This window comes from Dermacentor andersoni, chromosome 2 (genome assembly GCF_023375885.2).
Source record: "Dermacentor andersoni chromosome 2, qqDerAnde1_hic_scaffold, whole genome shotgun sequence".
In the NCBI taxonomy this organism is placed as follows: domain Eukaryota; kingdom Metazoa; phylum Arthropoda; class Arachnida; order Ixodida; family Ixodidae; genus Dermacentor; species Dermacentor andersoni.
Window position 1 is genome coordinate 56,805,789 of NC_092815.1, and position 24,589 is coordinate 56,830,377.

At 45.2% G+C, this 24,589-nt stretch overlaps 1 protein-coding gene across 3 annotated transcripts in view; it reads left to right on the forward strand.

Annotated features, from left to right (window-relative positions):
• LOC126542600 (arylsulfatase B-like) overlaps positions 1–24,589 on the forward strand; it is a 35,581-nt gene that overhangs the window by 8,039 nt on the left and 2,953 nt on the right. For 2 of the 3 annotated variants that reach the window (XM_055077127.2, XM_055077126.2), the window contains 8 exons: positions 1,861–2,020; positions 3,496–3,608; positions 7,764–7,874; positions 8,520–8,642; positions 11,658–11,784; positions 16,303–16,596; positions 17,579–17,828; positions 19,616–19,802. In XM_055077127.2, coding sequence (XP_054933102.1) covers positions 1,861–2,020; positions 3,496–3,608; positions 7,764–7,874; positions 8,520–8,642; positions 11,658–11,784; positions 16,303–16,596; positions 17,579–17,828; positions 19,616–19,802 — 1,365 coding nt within the window. The remainder of the gene's footprint in view (positions 1–1,860; positions 2,021–3,495; positions 3,609–7,763; positions 7,875–8,519; positions 8,643–11,657; positions 11,785–16,302; positions 16,597–17,578; positions 17,829–19,615; positions 19,803–24,589) is intronic. The other variant, XM_055077128.2, reaches the window with a different exon arrangement.

Below are 24,589 nucleotides of genomic sequence, written 5' to 3' on the forward strand. Positions count from 1 at the left end.
CAATGTAAAAATGCTTCTGCTTCGTCACCAAGGCCTAACTGCAATCTTTCGCTAACTTATATATGCGTACATATTGAAATAGAAGAAATCTGTGGCTGCAAAGATTGCGCTCATTCTAAATGTCTACCTGGTCCTAGTTCTTACCAGGGAGTACAGCTTGTAGATTGACATATAACGCTGCGAACCACTCCCATGCTAATGGCTTTGGAAGCGTGCCCACGCTCCCTTGAACGTGGCCAAGTGAAACGGCTAGCAACTGACCAGCTCTGTCGTGCAGTTGACAACGTAAGAACTGCGTCTTACGAAATAACAGCTGAACTGCTAAAAATAATCAGTAATAGGGCGCAGGGGCCTTGAAATTGCGCCAAGGTATTTCAAGTGGTGCCGGCAGACGTCGTTTTACAGTGAATACACATAAAGAAAGCGACATCTGTGTCTTCTCATCCTATATATTCATTATACTATATGTAAGGTGGGCTGAGAGACAAAGTGCTTCACATTCGAAGATAGAGAGCAAGGGAGTCAGACCTCGTTTAGACGACATAGAACAATAAAGCACCGAAAGTGGTAATGTTCCGAATGAAGTTCGGAAACAAGACCGAAAATGAGATAACTTAACTTGATTGAGTGCCATCTTGAGCGCACTAAACTTTTTTCCTTATCTCCTCCGGAATAATTTTTTCAAGTAAAGGCAGGTTGCGGCTGCTTGGTTTTGCGTTACATGTGACAAAGGTTTAGAAATCTCACGAAATAAAAACAGCGATAAAGTGCTTTTGCCAAGAAACGCTTCCAAATCCACGCTTTGACATGAAGTTACGCAGTGTAGGATTGCTAAATTTCTTAAACATGAGTTCTTGACATTTTTTTCCTGAAGTACTGGCACTCGCTTCATCATTCTGCCCAACAAGGGAATCTGCTCGCTCAACAACTGCACACCATCGCATGAAGTTGCACGCTCTAAGCGCCAGCTCTGTGAAAAAGATCTGTCGTGCGTTTCCCCGAACATAGCATGCACAATTTAATATGTATACCCTTAATCTACAGTGGCTGCCTCGCTCTAATGCACCTTGGGCGAGAGCAGCTGTGGACGGTCGCCTGGCTACGCTCCCATAGCCTCGACTTTTCCCCGCCAAATTGGATGTGCCAGAAAATATGCACGTGCGCATTGCACAAAAGCAGTAGAGATGTGGTGAAGCTACCATCATCATCTTCGATATGACACCTTCGTCTTCAAACCCTGTCTCTGTCCATTACCCCAACCCTGTGCAGAGTAGCAGGTCAGTCGTGTCGCTCAGGCCGACTTCACCTTTCTCCTATCAAATTTTCTCTCTTTGTTTTCATTTTATGCTCAAGTATTGACTACTGTGCAGCAGGAATGTACAAAAGGTAGAGTCTAACCGCAAAACTGCCTGGAATAGGGGGCTTGGGTTTGACATCTTGTCTTTAATACAAATGAAATAACGTGCTTTGTAGACGAATTTAATCGGTGCCTCGCGTTCAGCAGTCACACTTGGTTATGCATTGGCACATACGCACATTTTATTGGAATATCTTCGCAGAAAAATAAGCTGATACCCAAAATAGCGGCTGAGCAATGCGTTGCACTCTATCGTTGACTCTCTGTTGTACCAGAGGGTGAATTGAGCGCTGTTGAATCTGAAAGTAGCCCCCTCACTGCTTCCGTGCTATTCGTTGCAGTGGGCACTGCTTTCTATCATGGTTTGTCTGTTCTGTAGGTCCTTAGAGTTGAGCATTTCCGGACTTCTAATGAAGCGTTCCATGCAATGCGTCCACAGTTGAAAATAAATGTTCTTGTTGAATACGTCAGTGTTGATAGATTGCCATTGTAACACCACGCAGGGCTGGAATGACGTTAGCTTCCATGGATCAAACCAAATTCCAACGCCCAACCTCGACGTTCTTGCTTCAGAGGGAATTATTCTTGACAACTATTACACCATGCAACTCTGCACACCTTCAAGGGCTGCGCTGCTTTCTGGATTGTATCCAATCAGGACAGGTGAGAACCCGTGATTATTTAATTCAACTCGCATTTCAGGGAACTCACCGCTAGTAGATGTGCAGTTTTTGTAGATGAAGGTTAACTGTGGCTGTGTTTGGTTACGGTAGAGCAGTAGACACATAACAGCGTAATTGATATGTTATACTAAGGTCATTTATTGGCCCTATAGTGAGAGTACCAAAGAGTTCGATTACGACAACACAAGAAACATGAAACGAAAGCCTCTATCACGAAACATCACAGTGTCATGGGAGCAAAATGTTGCCGTACTGCTTTGCTCTCGTGGAGCACGACACAGTCTCCCCATTTATCGCATAATGCACTGATAGACGTTGAGCACAAGCAGACGGGTTCAAAACCGTAAGTTTATTTTGGTAGTCATTTAAATTGTGTGTTCCATAATGTCAATTGGGTCTGATTCATTGGCGGTGGTTCAACGTTATTCCTGCGACGAGAACAACTGGTGTGCCTCTTATTTGGCACTTAAGTGAAACCTTTTTTTATCAGCGCAGCGAACAAAACAAATTGAAATGCCAACATTGCACCTGTACAAAAATAGGCAGTGAATAAGCCATATAGCGGCGACCTTTTGATAGGTTTTAGCAAGCTTATAGACACGGCACAAACAAAAAGGCGGGATTAGGAAGAATACAGCACGTTCAAATAAAGCAAGAAAGGAATACCACCCATTCTTCACGCATAACGTAAGTATTGATGAAGCTCGGGGATTAACTACAGCTCTGTACGTATGCGACACCGCGCGTCTTCTCTTGCTTCTAGCTGAAACCTGCATGGAGGATCTCTGGGCACGTGGAGAGTTGTCGGGCCCGCTCAAGCAATGCTACCCAACCAAGCTTGACATTGCGGTCAAACTTAATTGCATTGTAAGGTCAACAGCACCACGAGGCCGTAATGCACTAGAGCCGTGGTACCTGAAACGTCACGCTTGTCTGCGAAGGACGTCGAGGCTTCGGTAACGAGGAAGCACATAGTTTTCACGGAGTGTTTCAGTGGAAGCGTTGTATCGGCGATTGCGGCAGTTTTTCATTGTTATAGCCTGTCGTGAGAAGTCTAAGTCATTCTGAGTACGCTGTTAGCAGGTTTACAGACGCTGAGTCCCAGGATTCAAAGGCCAAGTTTAGAACGCCGCGTGGACCATATTTTGCCAGTGTTACAGAAAATTTGCTTCCACTTTTTTTTTTGCTTTTTGACAACACACCACGATGTTTAAATCGGCTGATAGTGTTACTTTGCTGTATTTTCTGATGGTACAAAACTGGAGACAATTCACATCAAACGAGCTTGCTATTCTTTGTTTAAAAATAAAGGAATATGTGTTGCCATCTGAATTATAAATTGTGACTGCAACTGCGTTCAACCAAAAAAATAACTTTCCATTAGTTCGAATGTTTACCATTATTGTATGTATAAAACAGGCCCTTTCTTCACGAGATTATTTTTATTTCTCGCAGGAATGCAATCGGGCATCATCGGAAACTCTGAGCCGTGGGGACTTCCACTCAACTTGAAGCTTTTCCCTGCCCATTTCAAAGACTTGGGCTACAAAGTACATATGATCGGTAAAGTAAGATCATTCAGCAAATTGGTCTGAGTAGCATAATTGACGGTAAAAAGAAAATAGTGGCACATGTTTCCTTTTTGTCTGTTTATGCGCTAAATTTGTGGATACCATAATAAACACGTCTTATCTGAGAGACTTGTGGGGCTACATTTTCAGCAAATAATGAAAGAACGCAAAGCAAATTGCAAAGGCTATGAGCTAAGGTTGAGAAGTTTTGTTGTGGTTTCGTTGAACAACCTGGTTGCAAAACACACAGGAGCTTCTGTGACATATATATGTAATTTATAGTTTAACAACCCAAGAAGCCGTTTCTGAAGCACGATATACCGGGGTGGCGTAGTGAATATGGCGTTCATCTGCTGACCACAAGGTTGAGGGTTCAATCCCAGGCTACAGCCGCTGCTTTCCAACGGATGTGGAATGTATATACGAAAGCTCGTGTATCGTGCTTCTGGGGCATGTTAAAGAAATGCAGATGGTCAAAATAATCCAGAGTTCTGCACTGGGCATCTCCAATAGTCCGTGCGTTGCTTAAGGACTTTAAACTGAATAAATTAATCAACCTAGCTAGCTCCCACGTAATATATAAATCACAACAATCACATAGTAGGGGTGATACAAGCACCGATCACCTCAAGAAGCAATTTAGGTTTTGTACATGTATATCGACTGTACGCTCAAGTGCTTTTCGTTCACATTATTTTTGTCACTGACAAGTACGCCTTCGCGCCAACGTCCACATTCCCCTGAGAAAGTTTCCTGAAGCTTTCCTGACCCAGCGTCTGTCTTTGCAGTATTGTCATGCATTTGGCGCGCACTCCCTTTCTTTAAGTTTTGCGTACAGCTCCACCTCTTACAGTGTTCGATTAGCCGGTGTTTTAAGATACTACATTTATTGAAGCGAGTTCAGCACCTTCAACCACGAGACAAACACAAAAGGCCCGAAATAACCTTGGCTTTCAAGAACATTATATGTAGTCCCGGGAAAATAAAAACAAAAGCAGAAAGTGAAATAACCAAGGCCAATCAGGTTAATTGCATAAATCAAATCTGCTCTAATTAAGTCATCTGTGTTTATGTAGGTTGCATTATAAGGCAGATATGCCCTCCGCGACCATTGTATAGGAGACACGTTTGTTAAAAATAGCATTGTACATTGAAAATTAAGGCGGCACACAGACGCAAGTTGCCATTTGAGAGTCATTTCTTGTCGTTCGCACATCCTCTACGAGGCATATGTACAATATTATTCTCCAACAACCCCACCCGAAGGTGTCAGGAAAGAATGGTCACTTCTTTGTTTCGCGGCGTGCCACTGGTTTAAGAAGGAAAAGAAGTGTGAGAACAGGTCCGGAATAACATAGCGAATCTATTCCGATTGCTGTTCCCCTTCGCGCTTCGTCGGAGCCGCGCTCCGCGCAGGTTGTGAACGGCATCGAGGAGCAGTGAACAGTAGATGGTAAGAAAAAAATAGAATTGAGTGAAAGAAATTGTTACATTATGCCAGTCCACTTGTATGCCCTAAATGCGGCCACTGTTCTACAGATGGTTTCCCGTGAAGGAGCCTAACGCCAATCAAACAACTCGGTTATGCCATTTTATTTGTGTTCTACGAACGTACATTGAAGAAAACAACACTGAAATCTCTGCTGACGTCATCGCCACAAAAAGCAGGGGCCGGATGCGGAAAGCTTTTCGTTCGTAAGCGCTCTTTACCATTGGCCGCCTGCTTTTGCTAGTAGAGAATTTTAAAATAGGTGCCCCAAAGGTTTGGGGCCCCAAAGAGCTTTCGGGATGGTAACGTTTGGGCATGCAAGAGTGAAGAGTTTTAGAATAGGGCTTCGCGTTTGCCGATAGCGTCTTGCGCTTGCAGCGCCACAACGGCGTCAAACAAAAGCTATTATAAATATCAAAATACTACATACCATTTTACGATAAGAGTAATATTGACATTCATGTTTTCCCGTTTAATTATGATTTACAGGTTATTCTATTAGGAGCAAGCAATTAGTTGCGTTTAGTTTTGCGTAACCAAATTGAGCTGCCTGCACCATCCAAGTTAAACCGCGTTAGGCCTACGAGCCATGAAATCGACAATCGAATTCGGAATCAGCATTGTCTATTGGATCAATCTTCATAACGCACGCTTGTTGAGAGAAAGCGACAATCACAGCCACTTCACCTAACTTGCGAACTTCACGTGTTACCACGAATCGAGTCCAGTTTGGTGCGAGGTTAGAGCCGTCGCTTTGATGGGTGCTGCCATGTTTCTTCACGCCAAGCTTTTGGGGCAGCGTTTGGGGCACCCGCTAAATCAGTAGAGAGATTTAGGATAGGAGCCCCAAACGTTTGGGGCCCAAAAGAAATAGCGTCGAAGCAACTGCGCCTGCGCGAGACACTAACTGCGTTGGGTTTTGCGTCGTGCACGCTATTTCACTGATTTAGGGGGAACCCCAAAAGCTGCCCCGAAAGATTTTCGTCAACAAAGATGGTGGCGCCCATCGAAGCGATGGCTCTAACCTAGCACCACACTGGGTTCGATTCGTGGTAGCGCGTGAAGTTCGCAAGCTAGGAGAAGTGAGTGCGGTTATCGCTTTCTCTCAACTGTGTTATGAAGATTGATTCATTAGACGCCGCTCATTCCGAATTCGATTATGGATTTTATGGCTCGTTGGCCTAACACAGCTTAGCTTGGCTGGTGAAGACACATAAAGTTGGTTACTCAAAACTATGCGCAACTAATTCCTTGATGCTAATAGAATAGCTTCTAAATTGTAACTAAACGCGCAAACACGAAAGTCAAAATTATTACACTTATCATAAAATGTTATACCTTATTTAATTATTTCTAATAGCCTTTCCTTGACGCCGCAGTGGCGCTGTCAGCGCAAGATGCTATCAGCAAACGCAAAGCCCTATTCTAAGATTCTTCACCCCTGCGTGCCCCAACGCTAACACCCGCAAATATTTTTGGGGCCTCAAACTTTTGGGGCACCTATTCTAAAACTCTCTAGTGAAATAGCGGGCCCGACGCAATACCCAAACGTAGCTTGGGTCTGGAGCATGCGCAGTGGCTTCAACGCTATTTCTTTGGGGCCCCTATTCTAAAGTTCTCTAATATTTCCACCATGGTGATCGGCTGGCAGCTGCTCTTACTAGTAGTTCTAGCGCAAGAGCTGTTTTGTGTAAATGGGGCGCAAATTATTAGGTGGCTAGTAGTCACGTACATCCCTACAAGATATGAGACACAGAGCCCACTTTAACCTCTGGCTCTAACGTGTTAACCTTTGGCTACGAAATTCTCTCTATACTTACTATGCTGGGTGTTTCTGAGAATTCTATCTGCAATTTTTGAATATCGCATGTGGCAGATAACACAATTCTAGCTTTTGAGCTGAATTACTCAAAGGGGCAGACATTATTTCCACGAGAAATCAAAATACATGATTGATTAACTACTGCAATTTACTCAGTGAGTTTTTAACTAATTACCTTACGGCCAATTTTGCACTTCACAAGTTATAACCAGTGATTGTACAAGGCGTATCTACTGGAAAATAATAATGTGGGCGACACCATTTTTGTATATGCGCAGCAAATTTGTGGTAAAAATGCTGTCATTTCACTTATTTTTTTAACAGAACGTCGTTTTCTGCATTGAAGCACAAAAGATAACTCGACCGCCAATGTATTTCTTCGCAAAGTGTGGCGATTATTATCTCAAAACCCGTACCATTCAAATAATTCGTTCCAAGTGGATCCGCTTTGCGAACCCCTCCCCCCCGGCTATAAATTGTGAAAAGCAATATGTGCATAAAGTGATCATTTAATAACTTAATTGGTGAATTTTAGTAATTACTCAATTGTGCATTTTGATTTCTGGTTAAAAAAAATCTCTGTCTTTGAGTAATCCAGCCCAAGGACTAGAATTGTGCTACCTGCCGCACCTGAGCTTCAAGGATTCCTAAATGGCTTCACAGAAACAAATATATGTAGGCTCATTTCACAAGTGGATGAGTTCAATATAAGATAACGCGATGCTTCAGATTGTGTTTGTTCTTGCTGTTATTTCGCTAAAAACTACGTCACATACCTGTTATGCGTAACTGCCCAGCCCTCTCTACGCAATCTCATTTAGCTTTTTTCTGTATCTTCCAGTGGCACGTTGGTTTCTTTAAAACAGACTATACGCCTTTGAGACGTGGATTTGACAGTTTCTACGGTTATTACACCGGTAAAGCGGACTACTACGACCATACGTCTGGCTCGGTGAGTATAGACGACACCGTACTTCCCAAAACGCAGAATCATAAAAAGCTTTCTTCCAAAGCTCAGGTGTTGAATACGCAGCGATACTGCTCTTATCAGGCAATTTCTGTAGTAAGTGCATCCTACGTCTTCAAGGCAAAAAATAATTAGCGCCAGTAAAGCACAAAATATTTTATACGTCTGAAAACAAAAAACAAAAGCTGGAGAAGCCAGCAAAAGCTTATGAAATAAAAGGTAGAAGGGCGTAGCCTGTTACAACGCAGCGCCGGAAGCCGATTCTCGGAACTTCAGGCATGGCCATGGAGAGGGTTGTAAAAGTGACTGCATGTTATTTGCAATGCAAATGAAGAGGTACGGTTGCGGTCACAACTTCATCGTTTGCGTCGCTGAACATCAGAATGCTACTTGCTTGTCAGCTCCTTCTTTCTTTCTTTCTTTTTTGTGCGTGCTTTTGCCATACGTATGCATACTGACCAAATGCAGCGAAACCTAAAATACCATAAGAGGATTTTTTTTTTAATGCAGAACTACTTTGTTGAGTGGTCTGCGGCACATGCGAGCAAAAGCTGCATCAGAGTTTAATGCAGAAGCAGCCATTCACATAAACGACAACGAGTACATGGCGTATTGCACTTTGTATCGCAGGAACACGTCGGTCTCGACCTAAGGGACAACGAGACACCGGACTGGGGAGAAAACGGGACTTACACTACTCACTTGTTTACTGAGAAGTTTATTTCGCTAATTGAGAAACACGACAAATCTAAGGTAAGCATGTCAATCGTGGGTACGGGCCTGCTCGTGATATACTGATTATGCAACGCATAGAGGTTCGCTGACTGATTGATCGTTGGGTTATTCGACTTAGTTTGTAGTACCCATAACTGCTTTACTGCTGTTATGCGCTCATTCCACTTCTTGTTGCCTTTTGGCACATTCAACACTGGTTTTAAATAGCCGTCTATTGTACTGCCCGCACACATTCGCAATTTTCTATAGTTATTATGTAAAAATAATGAAATTAGTGATATTTGCTTATAATTATTGTTGAATCAGTCCATCATGGGAGATCCTTCTGTCATCCTATGAACCATGCAATCCGTTCAATTAATCTCCGATCATTCAGCCAGCGCAAATGAACGGACAAGGATGGATAATTTATTTCAGTCTTCATTCGGGCAACAAGGTTACCAGAGCCCATATTCGCAAAACCCGTCTTACGTAAACTTCGTCCGCCATTAGACATTCGCGAGAAGGCTGTCTCGTTATCGCGCCCTTTGTTAGCGAATAGGGTGGGTTCTCGACCGCCATCCTAAGGAGAAATGCGAGGATAGTTTTGTGAAAGCGATCGCCTAAGTGCACGATTACTAAATGTATGATGTACGAGAGGGACTCCTAATTAGGTTTAACAGCTTATTCTTGCGTGAAAGTTGGAACGAAAGTGGCCAGCCGATAGGCTATTACCTTCGTATTAAGAATGAGTGCGTAGAACACCGCTAATCTGCAATACGCACTATCTCGCTCCAGTCCCTTGAAGCGTGAGAAGAAAACAAGGGAATCAATTTGGGAAGGTGTTCATAAAAACAGCTGCCGGCTTAGATATATGTCTGTAGTGGGCAGCTGCCTCTACCTCCTAAAGAGAAACACACGGGTGACGAGGTTCAAGAGGAAATGAGGAGGCCCAAGTATTCAACGACCCTATCGACTCCTTTAACCGAAAGGCATGTTCCAAGCTTTCTTTACCTAACCCCCCCGGCTTGGCGTGGCTGCGGAGACCGGACCAGTCGGTATCTCGCCAGACACACACACACACACACACACACACACACACACACACACACACACACACACACACACACACACACACACACACACACACACACACACACACACACACACACACACACACACACACACACACACACACACACGCACACACGCACACACACACACACACACACGCACGCACACGCACACGCACACACACACACACACACGCACGCACACGCACACACACACGCACACACACACACGCACACACACACGCACGCACACACGCACACACGCACACACGCGCACACGGGCACACGCGCACACACGCACACACGCACACACACACACACACACACACACACGTCATGACCAATTATGGGCCACCACCATAATGCTGACTCCTAAAACCTAAATGTGAGTTTCGCAACTACGCTATTTTGTTTAAAATAAGGGTCCTCCAAACTTCTTTCATTTGCTTCAAGATATTGGAAAGTTTTCTCGAAACTGGCTGAGGACATGTTTGCTCTCTAATTCATATGCTCCTATTGCCAGGATTGCGTGCTGGTACTCCGGAATAGCTGTTGACTGAAAAGCCATGTCGTAAGCGTGACACACCAACAACTACGGGAGGGTGTTTGGATATTTTGCTGGAGGAGGATAAGCAGTTAGTTATCTAGCGGCATGGTGATGGTGGGCACCGTTCCTTTGTGCATGTTTTCTTTGATAGAAATACTTGTATTTGGCTTTTACGGGTGGTTGCCATTAAGTGTTGTTTAAGGGTGCTTTTGCGAAATAAAACTGTGTAGTTTTGTGACCGGCCCACTGATCGACCTCTTTCTGCAGACGCGGTGCGCGCCATCAAAATTATCTACTGCAGTCTGTCAGAGGACGAAATATCTATAAGAGTGTCATTTTCATGGCTTGTCAGATGTCAGTGGACCGGCAACTAAAGCATCGCACCTTTCCAATGCAGTTTCGAAAGCCGTAGCGATCGTACGTACAACTTGTGTCAGAAGAAAGGAAAGAACTGTTCGCAAGACCGAAATTAACACCAGGATGCCCTAGCGGCCTTCTGTTGTATCTGCACAGGGCGACTCTTTCGAGAATGTAGGCTACCTCTCGTCTTCGCCTTCCAAAGAATTCTTACGCCAGAGTTTTGTGGGTGCGACATGAAGCAGGCTCATTGTTCGTGGAACGTACTACATCTGTACAAGCTGCTATAGTTTTGTCACTCGCTGTGCGCAGCATCCTCGACGGTCACACCCCTTAAACAACGTTAGCCTCACGTCATCTCTACCTGCTGAGCACTGGAATAATCTTGAAGCCTTTATGCATGACTTATTTTTTAATGAGTTTGTTAACCAAACGCCTATTCATATTCGAGTGCGGGTATGTTTTCTTGTTTAGACTATATTTTTGCACTGTGTTTTATTTGAATCTGTACCGAGTACAGCTCTGTCTGGCTTCGCAAAATGGCAGTATTTCTAAATAAATAAACAAACATACTTAGCGAATATACCTGATGGCTTCGTCCTTTTGGACAAAGGCTGAAGCAAGGCATAGCGTATCGGTTAAAAAGCAAGAGATGCGTTATACTATGAAAGTCTTAAATCGAATGGCGAGATATATAAAAAATTCGCACGTCCCTTACATTCTTTATTCAAGAGTCTCTTCTGCAGCTTTCCCATGTACCACGGCTACTTATACTACAGCGGACAGGATAACATAAGTCTGCTCCTTAATTTGCAGTGAGGGTATTTTTTGGTATATGTTGTAGCTCCAGTCATATCAGAGACGATGTTTTTTGCACCAGAAATCTCCAAAATAGATAGCACAAGCAGAGCTCTTTAATTAAACAATGTGGTGTTTTGAAATGAAGTAATGAAGATCGGAAGCATTTGTGTAAGTGTTTGCGATTCCTAGGGCGACTTCTTTTGAAAGCAATAGGACCAGTCAGTGTGGCGGCTCCGAATGCTTACTAACAACTTTATGTCATTTTATATCTTCCAGCCATTTTTTGGCTACTTGAGCCACATGGCCCCACACCTGGGCAAAAATATGGACCCTTTTCAAGCGCCTGAAGAGAATGTGAGAAAATTTTCTTACATAGGTGACAAAGACAGGAGCCGCTATGCAGGTAAGTGAGGAAGAAAAATAATGCTCAAGTTCAAATAGCCTGTATATATTATTGTTATAAGTCCCAGCAAGAAAGAAGCAAAGGAGGACTTTTAGCTTAAAAACACTTACCAGAACTCAGAATATCAGCAGTTAAACTTATCTATGTTTAGAGAACAATAAATTTTTATGAATGATACTGAAAGCCTTAAATCCATTGCAAAACTGTGAAAATGACGCTGTAACAGACGCTGTGGCCCCCGTGGCAGTCCTCTGGTGTTGCAAGAAAGCAAAGTGTCTTTCGGGCGTCCTTCAGTAACATTAGCTTTACGTATATCGCGGGGCTATTGCGAGACCTACGTGGTGGTGGTGGTGGCGGTGAAACTTTATTTGCCAAAGTAGAGGCCTTCGTCAGTCAAAGTAGAGGCCTTAGTAAGCATGGCCTTAGTCGCTTTTGCGCCATTAAACCCGAATTAACAAACTCGGCTAGGCGCCAGGTGTAGAGGGCACCACCTCCCACGTCGGCACAGAGAGCCCGAAGCTCTCCTCCACCGCGTGGGCCTCCTAGACAGCCCGAAGTTGGTCGTGTAGTGAAGCACTTTTTAGCACTTTGTCCCAATGTTCCTTGTTCTTGGTGTAAGTGTCACTCAATGCACAACCACACAGCATATGGTTTAAGTTTACACGTTCACTGCACTGTTCACACACGTTTTCCGGCGTAGTCTGAGTCGATGTGCTTCATGCGCCAAGGGTTGGGGTATGAGTTCGTTTGGAGCAAGCGTAACGTGACCGAATGGCTGCGCGTTAGTTTCTTATGCGTGAGGGAGAACTCTCGTCCGCCTAAATAGAAGTGCTTAGTGAGCTCGTTGTAACTGAATAATTGATCCCTGTACTCGATATGTGGGTAGAACGTAGAACGTACCATGTTGTAATTCTGTTTCGCTAATATCTAATGTATAGGTAGCGTGACTTTATCTAATAGTCATTGATCGTGTCTCTTCCATCATCGTATTATTTGGCGTCATGGCAATTTGCCTTGTCATAGGTTCGTTTTCTTCTCTCATTTCTGCTGCGGTTCATTGATGCCATATATATAGTGAGTGCCTTCGATCAATACCTTCATTCAAGAGAAATTTAACAACTTCCATAGTAAGGCTCCCAAAAGGAGAACGAAGGAAGTCATTAGAAGTAAGACAAAGGGGTCAGCACTATAGACCAAGCTGTAGTATCTAACAGTTAGTGCATATTCATGCACATTGCCTTTTGGATTTTCCAGCCCAAGAAATAGCAAATACACATTATGCACAAGGCACCATTAGGTAAAAACACGGACACCGACCGCATAAAAAACATAAGAAACTTAAAAGACAGAACCAGAGACGTTTAAGCTCCCACAAAGGAGCCTTATTCACAATTGGCGCAGCAGAAGTTCACAGGTATTATAAATCTATAAAAATGTGGCGAAGACTGCGCGCATAAGCAATCGGTAAAATGCCGTCACTTCAGTATGTATGATGAGTCCAGGTGAAGGCGTGCCGTCGGATTGCGCTCAGTGCCCATGATGCATGCATCCCGCCAGCAAGTATCATAATGACACGTGTACTTATTACTTCTCCCGGTGACCGTCTTTCACCGGCTAATGAATGTTCAAAGTTATTGATGGCTATCGACCACTGCAGGACGCGCCTTTCTGTATCTGAAGTTTCTCGAATGTTATCGCTGGTTCTATCCGCTGTCTATTGTTACCGAACCTTGTGCAATCTGATTGTATGCGAGATGCGAATTGTGTAGTACTTCCTGGAAAGCACGTGGGCACCAGCGATTACGCTGGAACTTTCGGCGAGTCATGTATAGAAGCCGACGTGCTTGACCCGCACGGCAGATTCTCGACGATGGTCGCCTTTGTTCACCGATTAGATTGTGCTTGAGTGTTACCTGGTTTGCGGCACACAAGTTTGCCCAATAAAGAGTTGAATTCCCTACTCAGTTTTGACACTGAGTCATTCTTTATCGTCACTGCAACGTGATAATATCCAGAAACTTCTTGTTCGAGAACTTCTTTCTCACGTTTGCTCGACCAAAAAAGACCTCAGGGAGAAATTTCGGAACATCTTGCTGAGAAATCTCGCGTCTAAATGCGCCTTTGTCAAGCTACAACGGAGGACGACGCGCTTTGTCCCCATTTAACTGCCGCTTAAGTTTCCGTCCAAACTGAATCATAGCGGGCACGACAGAGTCTGTAATAGCTAAATGTCAGTTTCTTTGTCATCACTGGTTGGCTCGTGTCACTGGGGGAGCACGTAACATGAGGCTCACCGCTTCGCAGCGCGTCTTCAGCACTCTGCCAATGGCATCACCGTCGTCAATGGGAGCAGTACGTACCACATGGGTAGGCTCTGCGTATACGCCGCCCAGCCATAAACAAGAACTTCATTATAATGAATATTTAACAGTAAAACAAATGCGCAGTAACAACGTGTCAATATGATTAGTCCTAAAACCACCCTCTCCCCCGCTTAAGTTTCGCGCAGGGTCGCCTCGCTCCCATTTGTAAGAACTCACCATGATTAGAACTGCTGGTGAAGCATAGAAAAAGAGAACATCTGCCGCAGAATTCAAACGGAGAAATGAATCAATAGTGCAAAAGCGTTAAAGAAAGCTAAAAAAGCTTTAGTGAACACGTGATACGAGTAGAGGACCTCCAGGTTACAAGCGCAATGCTATAGCGCGGCGCCACGTGAGGGGACCGGAAAGCAGGCTTACTGAGGAGTATTTATTCGCTGTCGCGTAGCGCAGCTCGGCTAAGGACAAACGAAGCAAAGCGAACCACCCTCCGTTGTGCTGTAGTAGCTAGGGAAAGACAGATATTGAGAAGTAAAATTTCCCGGATTTGTCTCGCGCATCTCACGCATGAGCACAACGCTCGGGCAAACACGAGAAAGAAGGTCTCGTGCGACACCACGGTGTAAACGTGCATCGCGAAAGTTGTGCTTTCTAGCACCGCCTGACGGCGGCCACTCAAGTGTGACACCAGAAGCGTTAGCGGTGACTTGGCACGACTTGTCGTGCTACGCACAAGTTCGGCTCAGCAGATCTTAAAGTAGTGCATACAGGTAAACCTGCATAATTTAGTCGGCAAATTCGACGTACACTTCCGTAATGTTTATTCTAATGAAGCTAATTACGTTCATGATGATGAGCCCATTTATAAATGCTACCACCTGGTTTAAACACTGCGAATAAACTATAGAAAAAGCCGCCATCGGCTGTACGTCCCCTTTGCAATGCAGCGGAAACTCACGAAGTGTTTTCTCATTGCTTTTGAAGTGAAACGTCTGTAAGATCGGTCAGAGGGGCCCACTTGCTAAAACCGCATGTAAAGAAAACATGTAGGAAAACATGTTATAGTATTATTGTTTATATCATTCCAACCGTAATACCCATGTTCCTTACTTTGGTATTGTTGTGAAGAGAAAAGACGCCATTACTTGGTCATGGCTGTGTAGCGTGCACAAATAGTGCCGTTTTCGTGTCGCGCACGACGCAATATAAGCTGGATTTATCATCGCGCTAGGCGTTTAGAGAGGCATAGCTCGGCAGTACGTTTGTCGACCCGAGCTGGAGTGGTCGCTTTTGAGGGAGCTCACTCAGTCATAGCAGGCATATCCAATCAAACTCAAACCTATACTCATCAAAAGTTATATCTGGAGCCTATAGATGCGTAATTTTTTTTTACACTTTCTTGTAAAATATTACGGGGCCCCCGCGTTTGACACGCAGGGTGCGAAAATGGCGTGAAGAAACGCGGGCAGCAAGACAGAGGGATATTTAAATCTTTTGATCAATGCGGAACGTGTTCGGCTCCACGGAGAGCGCAAGCGCAGGGAATTGACGCAAACGCATGAAATTGACGCAAGCACAGGAGCTTACGAGTGTCTGGCTAGACCGGCGCAGGGCAGCCTCGGGTGCCAACAGTATAAGGGTCATTTCTTTACCCTAGTGCCCAAACACTCCCTGCAAAACAAATGTGCGCACTACGAATAGGAAGCGAGCATGATTGCGAAATTAGACCATGAAACCCGCACTAGAAATAGAGAGACAAAGAGGACATGGTAACAAGGGTTCACGAAAACTTCACCCGGTTAGCTACCCTATACGTGGGGAAGGGGAAAGAAAAATAAAAATTAAGAAGAGAAAGAGATACAGAGTCATTGCGCTCGTACTCACAGATGAAAGTTCACTCACGTATATGTTCGCTCGTGATGAATGTTCACTCTCAAGCGCTCATCTTGTCCTGTGTCTTCAAAAAGCCCACTAGCACTTTGGTGGCCTAGCTTGCGCATACTAGAGGCCTTCGGCCAGGGTGCCAGCACCTTAGCTTCCGAGAACGGTTTGTCCTAGTGCCCATAAACCCTCTCTGGGCACTACGGCTGCGTCCCTGACTCAGCCCCCGAAATGTTCTCAGTTTTATTTATTTATTTTTTGTGTGTGTATGTGTGCATGTGTGTCGATGAGGGACTTTTGTGTTTCTTTCATTCAGGCATGGTAGACGCACTGGACGAATCGGTCGGCGCCGTGTTGGACGCCCTCTATAGGGCCGGCATGCTGAATGACACCATCTTCGTGTTCAGCTCGGACAACGGTGCAGCCCCCTTTGGCGAAGACTTAAGCGGTAGCAGCAGCTGGCCACTCCGTGGATACAAAGGCACTCTCTGGGAAGGCGGGATACGCGCCCCGGCATTTATCTGGAGCACGCGACTCAAGAAGCGGCGTCGGGCTTCTCGTCAAATGATGCACATCGTCGACTGGTTGCCCACACTCTACTCAGCTGCCGGTGAGCGCTCTGCCGACCATGCATAACACGTGAGGCGATAGAATTTTCAAGGCTCGTCGACCCTTCCGCGTGGAGTGTTGGCTTGAAGAGAGCCCGCTATGTTAATATTAAATCCATAGCAAGGCGATGGTGACGTGTGCCGCACTTATTTGACTATTTCTTCCCGCTATCCTCAAACCAAGTGGCACTTTTGCCATGATGATCATCGCGATCGGTATTCACAAAACACTTATGAGTGGCCATGACCACGGCGATGGTTTCATTAACAAGGCGCTCTATATAAGGAATTCTACGCGCCAAGCGCCAGCCTGTGAAGAACTGCTCTTGCGGAGCAGGAGTTTATTCATTACGGACTTTGTATGCATTAGAATGGAGAATAAAGGGTATGCGCTTGAGCAACAAAATAACAATAACAAAAAAAAAACGCTGATAAACACTTCCTTTGAAGCACAAGTTGCAATATGAGGGGGAAGCAACCATAGTTGTTCCGTGTATTTCTCCCCGTCCAAAACAAGTCGCAAGTAGCGAAATTGTGCGCCAGGAACACAGTAACACTACGTTGGTCGATGGCCACGAAGAAATGCACCACCTGAAGTGCTTAGTTGCCAGCATTAACGTAGGCAAGCGGTGCAAAAATGACTGCACAAACAAGGCTGCTCACGAACTAGCACACCTCAGAAAAGGAAAACGCATAATAACATAATTCTGTGACAAGAAAATGGTGGGAAAGAAGACCGCCTCTAAATTAATTTATTCTTAGGGCTCATATATATAGCTAACTGTAATGCCTGAACCTGCAACATAGGCCTCGCACGCACCGGGTAACAGACGCTGCAAAGGAATCACTGCATCGTGCGCCTATCATAAGCTTGATTTTCGTTGTAGGGTCTTCACGATTCAGCGTGGTTATCTGCTTGAGGTGTGATGAGCGTGAACTCATGCGAAATGTAACGAAACGTGTCTTTTGTGGTCGCGCTTCCAGGTGGAAGCGTCTCGCACCTGGGCCCAACGGATGGCGTCGACATGTGGCATGCGCTGTCGGAAGCCACCGCCTGGCCACGCAAGGAAATACTGCACAACATCGACCCGCAGTCTGTTGCCATGGCGCTGAGAGTGGGCAGCTACAAGCTATTGGTTCAGACACCCAGAAACAACAGCAAGGACAACCGCAACCCGGCAAAAGGTGCGGATCTACCACTGGACGACTTGGTGCAGCTACGCGCCGGTTCAAGGTACGCTTTGTTTACTTTTACCATTAGAACGGTAATGCATTTAACCGTTAAGCAAAGCACATGTACGCAGTGCTTTACCTGATTACAAATAAAACTTGTTTCATGGATTACTCCCTTCAATTGCAGCTAATGCTCATTAATTCACTTTGTGATATCAGGGCGACAAAGCTGGCTTTTGTCATTCCCGCGAAGTGAAGCACCTTTTTTTTTCTATACGTGACGACGTCGTCCTTTATTTTAGAAGGTTTCTAGTTTGAGAAATTTGAGATATTCATAAATGTGCTTCTTATTAGCTGTGCTTCTCTCATGAAAATTAAAAATAACTAGTTCCGAAAATCTTTACCATACGCTCACCAAATGCCTAGCAATTGAAAATAATTATCAAAGATCTGACGAGATAAAATATGATTTCAAGAAATCCGAAGAAATTTATGTGATATCTACGGCTGTCGCCTCAGCAGGTTGGTCTACAATGCCGAAGACTGTCATCCGGGGGGGGGGGGGGGGGGGGGGGCTGACGTCGCAACTTTACTCTTCTAAGGAACACTCAAAAAGTGAAAAATGCAATACTAAAGGTTTGTTTAACACTGTGCATATGTTTCTGTATAACATATAACCTGCAATTTTCTTTTGGCACTGATATCCAGTGAAGAGGATGTTGAAGGGGTGTACTACCACCGCTTCTCGGTTCTTAACCTTGATATGCCTAATAATCTAATTGCTCACCAAAATACAAAACGCAAGACTGTCATTTTATTGGGTACGTCAGACTTATTATACAACTTGCTAGTATCGTGCTGAAAGATCTGTATGATTGGACGTATTTTTCTTATTTTCCTCACAATGTGTTTTCTTCTTTCTGGTAGTACTAAATAAGCTTAAAACAAGTAAAATGTCCGGTTGATTTCAGATAGATCAGGACAGCTGGAACAAATCATCATCGTGACAATGCACATGACTAGTGTCGGGGCGTCGTCTGTGAGCGCTGTGATCGTCACTAATTATCTCGTGCAACACTTCCGCACCACCTTTCGCATCATCTTCACAGCGGTGCTCACATAAATATGCAACGCGAGTACGGGAATAGCGTAATCAGGCGTCATTTGTATGAAGAAAGGAAGCACATGCTATTAGACGTATTTACAGTTTTTATTGCTGCCATAAGCCAACATTTTCTGCTCCAGGTCTCAAATAATGGAATGAAATCTAAAATCAAAGAAAGACAGCCTGCGGACGAAAATTTATATGATGCCAACAGTTTTCTTCAAGAGTGTCTATTCTTTTTCTCATTGTTATCGATAAAAAAAGTATTGTTAAGATAGGTCAGTTCTCCAAGCCTCGCTGGTCATTGAATACAGATATATGAGTGCGCGAGCACGAGGTGGCATAACTTTAGTTGGCACAGTGAATGCTTTATGTCACTTCGTTTTTTTTTTTTTTTTTTTTTGCCGCCCGACTTTTATAGCTTTACTAGTTTTGCCATATGGGTTAAACATGAGACCAATAAATGTTGGCCTTTAAGAGCAGACGCAATGAAGCTGCAATCGTTCACTACCAATACAAAGACGGAAGGAAAGAGAAAAGCAATAGGCAGGGAGGTTAACCTGAATAACGTCCGGTAGGCTACCCTACACCGGGAGAATGGGAAAGGGGAAAACAAGAAGGAAATTAGCGGTGAGTTCGCTGACGCGTGTGGTAATTGTACTAATAGTCACAGACGTTCACGCAAGCCCGTCGTCCTCAAGAAGCACAAAAATGCCTTCACCGCTTTATGGGCCCAACCGCAGGGCTGCAAAGGTGTTAAGGCCACTGTACGGTCCCCTCCGCCACGAAACTGACAAGAACTGGACGCGGGAGGCGACAGTGGACTGCGGGCCTGCTGCCGGCATGACACCACCGGGGAAGTCTCCCTACCTGTTGGACATTGAGCGGGACCCCTGCGAGACGCGCAACCTGGCCACATCGCACAAAAGGGTGAGTTCTTTATGACAAGGTGTTTTTGAGCGCAACCAAGCGGGAAAGCAAAAAATAAAATGTTTCCGCAAGCTTACTACGGCTCAGAAGCGTGTGTTTAGGCAGTCCAAACCCGGGACCATCTGCACCCACTTCTAAAGAGACCTGCCTGGGCCTTTTCAGATAAAAATTTAGCCATTTAGTGAAGAAATTATACCGTACACGCCATAAACTAACGAGCAAGCACTGACAAGATTCAACGTGTGGTTCACGAAAATCATGCGTGTTTATCTTCCGGTAAAGCTGTTGAGGTTGCCAATTTGGCCAACAGCCGCAGGTGTAAGTCAGTAAATGTTTCGGTAAGCCCTCTTGTACCACCATTTCTGACATTCCTAGAAGGCTGAACATCGCTGGAAGTTTATATGCTCGTTGTTCTTATTTTCTCAAGACACAAGAGTATTTGGCTTGCAAATAATGAAACCCGCGAGTAAGCACCCTGTCACCGTCCCTTTCGAGTAAAGACGTCGCCCGTCCGACAAAAAGTCATATGCTAGCAAGAATAACTATTTGGTTACATTTACCTCTGGAACGTCTTAGTCTCTGCGTCTGTCATTGAGTTCTTTGTGCTTCTGCTACAATCAGTTTTGCCTTGGCAGCTATGTGGCGGCACACCTGCCTCAAGCGAGCATGCCCAGGTCAGTCGCTGTAACATCACGACAGAATGAAAAGGCCGTCTCTAGCTGGCAGGGACTTCAGTGAGCGTGGACAGTTCCACGTGTTATACATTTCCGGGGCTGTCTCGCCCAGCCTCGGCGAAGGTATTCAGGCCTTGGTGAAAGCATCAAATCGCTCAACTTTCCTACTCAGGTTTAAAAATTTTCACACACATTTGTTTGGAAATGCCGCTGTCGGTCTGCGACCTTTGTCAAGTTTGTCCTCCATGGCATATTTTCTCCGCGCTAAAGAGATCTCACGTGCTCACCCCGTATGCTGTGGACGTTCTCGTGAGCGTTTACATGAGCTAATACCGCAATGCGTCGATAGTTTAACTGCAAATTTATCAGGTTGTCATAAAAAATGTGCACGTTATTACGTTTTTCAGCAGTCTCTTCAAAATTCGTGACACCTTGTGCACAGACCCTGCGCGGGCTGCAAATGTCTATTCATCACCTGTAGATTGTAGAAACGAGCACACGCGACAGTTTCTGACTGAAGAAGCTTCGACCTCGCGACAACTACTTAAATAAAATTGAGGGATTGAGGAATTGCAAAACCTGTAACGCCGCCATGGACAGACGAAATACATACACGATTTGGCAATGGAATTGTAGAGGATACAATCGAAAACGATACATTCTGCAACACCTTAAAGACAAAGAACCCGGATGTTATAATGATGCAGGAAACACACGGGCTGGCAAAATGGTACCGATACAAGTCCATTGGTACTGCCAAAGTGGAGACGAAGGCGCTAACGACGTTGGTAAAGCGAAATCACTCGGTCGTGCAACACGACACGGAGGTTAAGTCAATAGATCACATTCTTCTAGAACTCATACCCATTCTGAAAACGAAGGACAGTCTCTTTGTATTAAATATTTAGAGCAGTCGAAAATGCAGACACCATAAATTTCGAACGCTCTAAATGTAAAAAAAAAACCCTAGCCGTAGCGTGCAACCGAGCGGTAGTGATCGGCGGCGATTTTAACGCCGAACACGTGGCATGGGGATACAAAATCGAAACTCAAAAAGGCAGGAACCTCTGGCTAGACGCGCAACAGGAAGGCCTGACCCTCGTGACTGACCCATTGGTTCCCTCTAGAATAGGTACCAGCGTTTGCGCGGATGCTACGCCAGATTTAACGTTCACCAAGAATATACGGGACACGCAGTGGACAAATACGCAACACAACTTTGGGAGTGATCACAATAGACTAGAAATAACAGTAAGTGCACGACCGCGCAAGACAAAGGGCAGACAACTTAAGATTGTCGACTGGGACAAATTCAGAAAAATAAGGGAGGAGGCCGACAACAAGACACAAGGTATTGAGGAATGGACCGAAAAACTGAAAGGAGATGTGGCGGCAGCTACGAAAACGGTCCCGGCAGAGTCGCATTTAATAACGTAAACAATAAGCTTCTACACATGTGGGAAGCTAAAGCAGGGTTGCAACAGAGACGGAAAAAACAAAAACACAACCGGACTCTTCGTAGAAAGAGAGCCAAATTGAACAGGGGCATAGAACACTACGCCCAGCAGCTATGCAGACAACAATGGGAAGAAAAATTCAACGACATGGACCGTCAAATAGGAATGGCAAAAACTTGGAACATCCTTCGATATTTGTTAGACCCGGACGGGACCAAGTCGGCACATAGACAAAATATAAATCAGCTAATACAAGCGTACCCTGGGACAGAGCCGGACTTCCTCAAGGAAATCGAGAAAAGATACATCTCGCAAGCGATGCCCGTCATACATCCTGACTACACAGGGCACGTAAATGACGAATTATCAAAATCGGCGATCCAGAGGTCAACGCAGCCCTACAGAAACTCAATACCAAGTCGGCACCCAGACTAGACGGGGTAACGAATAAAACGTTAAGGAACTTGGACAATGAGTCTACAATTAAGTTAACAGAATATATTAACGAATGCTGGGAGGCAGGGCAGATTCCGCAGCAATGGATGGATGGATAGATAGAATAACTTTAATAAAAGATCCTGCGAGCTACGGGGCGCAAGGTCCCATAGAGCGGGCTACTCCCACGTTGAGACCGGGAGTTGTAACTCCCTGGCCGCATCGTGGGCTCGCTGCACCGCCCAGAGCTGCTCCACCTGGCCCGTGCTGCGTAACGCTTCTTGTAGCCTGGCAGAGTCTTGACACTTGTTTGCGTAACCCACGGCCAGAACAAGTGATGTACGTCTAGTGTGAAGACGGCACAAATCGTGTTAATACCTAAACCGGGCAATCGACTGCAGATTGAGAACTTGAGACCCATATCACTCACTTCTTGCGTGGGAAAACTCATGGAGCACGTGGTCCTAGCGAGGATAACCACCTACCTCGAGAACTGGGAAGTGCTCCCTACCACGATGATAGGGCTCAGGAGAAATCTCTCAGCACTAAAACATCTAAAAACAACTAAAACACCAGGTTATAGAAGATTCTGGAAGATCGACACAAGCAATTCTCGGCTTGGACCTAAAAAGGCCTTCGATAACGTAACACATGCAACGATACTAGATAGAGTAGGAGAACTAGGACTGGGAAAAACGGACGTACGATTATGTACGCAATTTCCTAACGGGCAGAAAGGCAAACATCACGATAGGGGACCTAGTTTCGGGGGAGATCGAGATAGGCAGCGCAGGTACGTCACAGGGCTCGGTCTTATCACCGATGCTATTCAATCTGGCGCTAATCGGGCTGCCAGCCAAGCTACAAGAAATCGAAGGACTCAATCATACCTTATACGCTGATGATATCACCCTATGGGTGAGAAACGGAAGTGACGGGCAAATAGAACAAACGCTTCAAGCAGCGGTCAAAACAATCGAACGATATCTAGAGGGGACAGGGCTAACCTGCTCGGCAGAGAAATCGGAGCTCTTACTGTACACACCGACTCGCAGATGTCGCAAACCAGGCAACTACAGGGAAGATCTCGCCCATAGAGACGAGATACAATTAAAGACGGGAGATGGGAAACCCATACCCAAGGTCGACAGGATCAGGGTATTGGGGCTCCTCAAAGAAGCCAAGGGCAACAACGGAGAAACGCTCAGAAGACTGGAGGGAACTGTAGCGCAAATCATGAGGCTAATCAGAAGGATAGCAAACAAACATAGTGGCATGAGAGATAAAAACACGATCAGGTTAATACAGGCCTTCGTAATTAGTAGTATAGTATACGTAGCGCCGTACTTGAAATGGCAGGTCGCGTAAAAGATCAAACTAGAATGCCTCATTCGGAAAATATACAAACTAGCCATAAGTCTACCGATCAGCACCAGCACGGACAAGTTGCTCTGACTAGGCCTCCACAACATGATTGACGAGCTGATTGAAGCGCAATGTATGGCACAATATGAACGCCTCTATAGGACTAGAGCAGGCAGACACATCCTAGAGAGACTAGACATAGGTTACCATACACAGCACAGTGTCAAGGTGGACATCGCGAGAGAGACGAAGGAAACAATGGTAATACCCACAATACCAAAGAACGGGCACCCAGAACACAATAAGAACAGACGAGAGAACAGAGCGAAGCAGATATAGCAGATATTCGGCAGCGACAATGACGCAGTCTTCGTAGACGCAGCTCGATACAGTCGCAGACGGGGGTTTACGGCAGCCGTAACCAATAGCGAGAAACAGTGTAAGACGTGCGCGACGATGCGCACTACAAGTAACGAGACAGCGGAAGAAGTAGCCATAGCGCTCGCAGTAGCTCAGACTAACGCAACCGTGATAGTCAGCGACTCTCAGACGGCAATAAGAAACTTTGCCAACGGCCGAATCTTCCCCGAGGCACTACGCATTCTTCTTTCAGGATGTCAAAATTGCAAAATAAAGGTGTACATCACATGGACACCCACTCACACCCTCACGGAGGACGGCAACAACGAGGCGGCACACGACGCGGCTTGAGGGCTTACGGATCGAGCCGCAGTCGCAAGTGACGCCCCGACACACCCCGGACGTGACGGTGCAGTAAATGAATGGGAGTGGGAGGATAGAATGACAACATATAATGGCATCACGAAACACTATAGGTTACAGAGGGGCATATTCC